This window comes from Nanorana parkeri, unplaced genomic scaffold (genome assembly GCF_000935625.1).
Source record: "Nanorana parkeri isolate BGI_ZX_2015 unplaced genomic scaffold, ASM93562v1 scaffold41, whole genome shotgun sequence".
Lineage (NCBI taxonomy): Eukaryota > Metazoa > Chordata > Amphibia > Anura > Dicroglossidae > Nanorana > Nanorana parkeri.
In genome coordinates this window covers 1,557,231-1,562,265 of record NW_017306309.1, presented here as the reverse complement: position 1 = coordinate 1,562,265, position 5,035 = coordinate 1,557,231, and the positions used below count along the sequence as shown (strand labels likewise).

At 41.4% G+C, this 5,035-nt stretch overlaps 1 protein-coding gene across 1 annotated transcript in view; it reads right to left on the bottom strand.

Annotated features, from left to right (window-relative positions):
- The window catches only part of LOC108799391, a 5,124-nt gene extending 295 nt beyond the window's left edge, over positions 1-4,829 (bottom strand). The window contains exons 1-4 of the mRNA XM_018571258.1: positions 4,679-4,829; positions 1,507-3,375; positions 1,026-1,148; positions 593-703 (exon numbers count right to left, since the gene is read on the bottom strand). Of these exons, the coding sequence (XP_018426760.1) occupies positions 593-703; positions 1,026-1,148; positions 1,507-3,375; positions 4,679-4,829 (2,254 nt within the window). The remainder of the gene's footprint in view (positions 1-592; positions 704-1,025; positions 1,149-1,506; positions 3,376-4,678) is intronic.
- Between the last annotated feature and the right edge of the window lie 206 nt (positions 4,830-5,035).

Sequence of the window (5,035 nt, the reverse complement as noted above, 5' to 3'; positions counted from 1 at the left end):
GGGGGGGGGGGGGGGGGGGGGGTCAGGAATACTGATTGAGGGTTAAGTATTCTAAGGGAAGGGCTATTTGCAAATTAAATCTCTGTAGTATTGCTACAAGCCACCTCCCATTTCCCAATCACGCTCTGTTGAGTTTTTCTGACTGGTGTTTTCCGTTTAAAAAAAAAAATGTAATTGAAGGAATGGGGAGAGATGTTTGCCTTACAACAGTGGCAGAAAGCAAAAACTACTGCAAAATAAATAAGGACATGCATACAGTGTGCTTAAGTCAAGAAGCTGGTGGTCAGTTTGGTACACCTCACGGTAACTGCTATGGATCTAAACCCTATATGCATATGTACACAAATTATGGATGGTAGGTTCTCTTGGTTTGCATGGACTTCCCTCAAAAAAAACCTAGGGGGGGGTTTAAAGATGTTTCTACACAATTTCACACATTTTTCTAATTGGGAAAATGTGTGAATCCTGCATGAACATTGTGTGAAAACATTTATAATGACATCTCATTGTGTTAGTGTGCCTGAACATGGTAGACAAGATTGGGAATGTCTTGACGAGACTGAAGTCACAATTCTATAAAGCACCAACATACCTCTATACAAGAAGGATCTGGGGATTTCCCATGTATCTATTTCTTCTGTATCAGTTCTAGTTTGTTTTCTTTTAGAAGACTTGCGCGTTCCCTTCTTTTTTGGAGGCTTATCTACAATGGGAAAACCCCACATAAACATTTAGGTTTTAAAATGAACCAGTACAAAGCAACAGTCCCTCAATGCAGACACCCATAATAATGTATACTTTGCCTCCCTACCACTACATTAGGAAATGAAGACCAATGTTGCAGCTTACACAAGGCTTTAGTGTTAGAGTATCCACGTGATGGCATTAAATGGCCCCACGCCATCACATAGAGCGAGTCACATGCTCAGTTATACCTGGGACGTACTATGTATTCCCTTTCAGCCCCTAGCTGGGAACTAAGTGGTGGTTTCAAATACCCCTAAAAAAAAAAACAAACAGAATACCTTGCTCTTTGATTTTGGCTGTATCTTGCAGATAATATGCAGGTTCTGCGAACTTGGGCTTAGCACCTCTTCCAACCCAGTACTCTTCAACAGTTGCCCCAGAGGCTTTCTTCTGGGGTTTTCCTAATTGAAGCAGATAGAAGATACTGAGTAACAATTTGCAGGTTTTGTCAGCTTGTCTAAGATTTTGCACTAAAGGTTTGCCACAACAAAAGCCACTGAAAGACTAACATTTCTTCTAGCATTCATGTCTACAATATATCTACCAAAACAGTTTTTAAAGAACAGTAACTTGCAAATATTCAGTTAAACAGTCAAACAGTTCACTAAAGGGAAAAAAGTTGTAGTGGCACTCAAAGTCACTAACACTTCCTGTAAATGATGCGATTTTGAAGATAATTCTGATTGGTCCATTCCACAAACTGTGCAAGTTAGTAGTTTTGAGTGTTAATACCATATGAAGAAGACTCTTCCAACTTACCACCCATTTTCTGCTGAGCTTTCTTCAGTTCGGTCACCTCTTTGTAATCTCTCTCAGGCTTCTCATAATTTGCATATTCACATGCTTTAGGTCTATGCACCTGCTCAAGAGCTTCAGGTAAACTCTTTTTCTTTACTTTAAGCTTTTCTCTGACAGGCCACCCAATAAGATGGGCCGGAAAGTCTCCTTTTGAAGGTTTCCACAAAATCCTTTGCTGAGCGATCTGCTTAAAGAAGTTAGTTTTACCAAAGTCCAGCTGCTCTCGTGGTAGGTCTTCCTCAAAATAATATTCTTCATCAGTCTCATCTCCCTCAAAGTTGTGCAAGTTTTCTTCCTCCAATACCCAATATTCTTCAGAATCTTCAGGTTCAGACAAAGATTGACTCTTTCTTGGTTTCTTCTTTACCGAGAAGAGTTTCCTCTTGTTTAGGCCTCTAATGGGTACACCAATCTTGCGGCTTCTACTGGAAACATCTTTAACATTTCGTCCAATAGATGAGCCACAGCGTTTTTCATATCTGCTGCTAACGTGCTTCACTGGTATGGCATCCTCTTTTAGAGAGCCACCACTTTGAATTTTCTCCTTTTCTGAGCTCTCTGCACTTCTTCGGAAAGCATACAAGCCTTTTCGAAGCAAATAATCTGGTACAAAATAAGAAACTGAAGCATTATCTAAGGATGAGCCCTCATCCCTGGATGAGAGTTCCTCAGATGTAATGCTTAATATACTTGGGCGCTTTTGCTTCCTCTGCGACATATACACATCATAGTCATAATTTGTTTCTTGATTTTCAATCCAAGCCACCCATGATGGTGAAGGGATAAACTTCTGTACAGAGTCCTCCACCCATACACTTGCATTTGCCACCTTTAACTCTCCATTACATACAGACTGCCTTTGAGACCCTTTCTCTGGACCTGTATCCAGCCCAATTAGAAGCTCTTCACTTGCTGCTTCTTCAGATGCATCAGTTTCCTCGGAATCTTCATTTTCCTCAGAATCTTCATTAGGAGCTTGTTGGACATCATAAACAGGACGTACAACATGTTCAGCAGGAACAGACTGAGGTCCCACTTCCAGTGGAATCTTTGGTCTTAGGTTTTGTTTAGCGGATTCTGGCCTTGGTTCTCTGTTTTGCACAAGAGAAGTCCGTGTTTCCAGTTCTTGCACTTCCTCAAGACAGAGTTTGGGAGGTGGCAACTGCTTGTGCTCCTCGGTGTTTGTGAAGGATATGTTCTGCACCACAATCTCTTCTTCAGGATGAGGGCCATACAATACACCCTCACAAAATAGATCACGCTGCACTACATTTTCTGGTATCTCTTTAATTACTGCCACATCATATATTGGTATAGTTTCTTTATAAGACTTCCACATCTGTATGGCAGCAGGAGAACCACTTCCATACTCTATTCTTACCTCCTCTTTCTCATAAGCATAGCTTCCTGGAGGCATGTTTCGATATTGTGCTGCATTGCAGGCATTTTTGTGAAAGTCTCTTTCTGGCATTGCTGTCACTGGAGACATTTCACTTTCCAAGTTGGGTTCATTCTCTGTGCTGATGCCAGATGAATGAGAAACTGCGTTTCCTTTATCACAGTCTTCTTTCTCTGTACCTGGGTGTTTTTTTGGTACATTTTCAGGCTGCCTTGGGTCTGTCTGGGTTTCTTTCGTTTCAGTTCTTCTCCCTGGACTAGTATAATGCCTAAATCGCGTGGCATGGTAAAACATGGGGGATGGTGGATGGGGATTAAAATTAGGTCTCCGGTTCATTCTTAAATTCATTTGATGCTGGGGAACATAAAATCCAGGATACTCATGGAGTGGAACCGAATAATATGGGACATATGGATTTCCCCCCCGGTAACCTAAAAGGGGGAGAAAAAAAAAAGTTTCACTGGACCACATTAAAAAATTAACCAGGGTAATATTGTAAAGTCAGCATCAGAATTACTCAAGGGAGAAGATTTGTGCTTACAGTAAAGTCAGAGTGCACTGAGTGACTATACTAAAAACAGTTGCGTTATTACTGGCACCTACAGGAGGGTGTTACATTGGTAAACAAAAACAATGTTAAAAACTATGTCCAAACCTTTTTTGGCCACAGTTCTATTTAGGGTCACAGGAGGACATTACCTGATGTCCTCTTGTGACCCAAAACTCAGCACATGGAAGGCTATTGCCCGCTATATGCTGATAGGATCTTTCCCAGCTGCAGCACAGCTCTGCACTGACATTATTGACTCACCCCGCTGCCTGATTGATAAATATGCTCAGCACTGTCCAGCACAGGGAGGGTGTGTTCTCCATCCAGAGGTAAAGGTTCTGCAGCATTCAGTTGATGTTCAGCAGAACCAGATTCAACCTGCTGCAAGTGCTGTCCAAAACCAAGTCATTTTTACTGCTGAAACAGCAGCCACCAGGGCAGCACACATGATTAGAGGCATCTTAGTGCCTAGCCAATACCCCAATTAAGTTTTTGCCTGCACTTTAGCATTAACTCAGTGACAGTTTTACAAATCAAAGTTACAGCCAATGCAGGGTGAAGAGTCAGTCTAGTTAACGTCCAACTGTGATTTAGGTAGGATCTATCTATTAATGAAATGAATAAAAAGGTGAGACCAACAACCATTTTGGTAGCATGCCTGTTAATGTGAATTATTGGAGCATCTGCATTGGGGAGAGACCATAGAGCAATAAGTCCCCTTTTGAAAGGCAAAAAGCTCTGCCACATTGTCTGGAGGTTCTCAGGATCCCACAGGGAGTTTCCACTCACTAGAGGAATGGGAGCTCTAAAAATACCCTAGGTTAAGAGAATCTTAAAAAAAAATGGCTAGTAAAAATAGTTAATCCCCCCCTAGCAGAACTCATGAAGGCATACAATCACCTGGACACTTGAAACCTGAGGCATGACAAGAGTTAAATGGGAGCTGGCTTAATATTTTGCTTGTTTATATCCCCAACCTTCTGTGGGCAACAGCATAACTTTTTTGCACAAGCATATTCCAACTGTGACTTATTGACCCATAAAATCAGTTACACAGGAGACTAACAGACCAGTAGGGTATGTACATATTACTTTTTGGTTAAAAGCCATGTTGAGGCTTCTGGTTTTCCATTCCTGTACATATACATCTTTATGTCAAGTGTTTGGTTTAAGGGCAAACTTACCTGGTCCAGGGATGCAGTATGGATTGTAGAGTTGGGTAAGGTACCAAGGATTTGGAAAAGGTAGTTGTGTTGTTGGCTGTGCATAAAAGAAGGGCCTCTGTTGCGATGTGGAATACTGCCCACATTCAGGAGGTGGTGCTGAACTGTTCATTTTTAAGCTGTTAAAGAGCAGTTACAAAAGTCAGTTTACAAGTGACCAAAAAAAAAAGGCCAACTACTAAAAACCAGAGACATTTTTGTTACCTTCCGGAGGAAGGCAACCCCTTTGTACACATGAATTCTCACTTGCAAAATTGCCCATACATACCGAGAACAAAATGACTTTACAGTCATGTACTTTCTGTAACTTTAATCGGG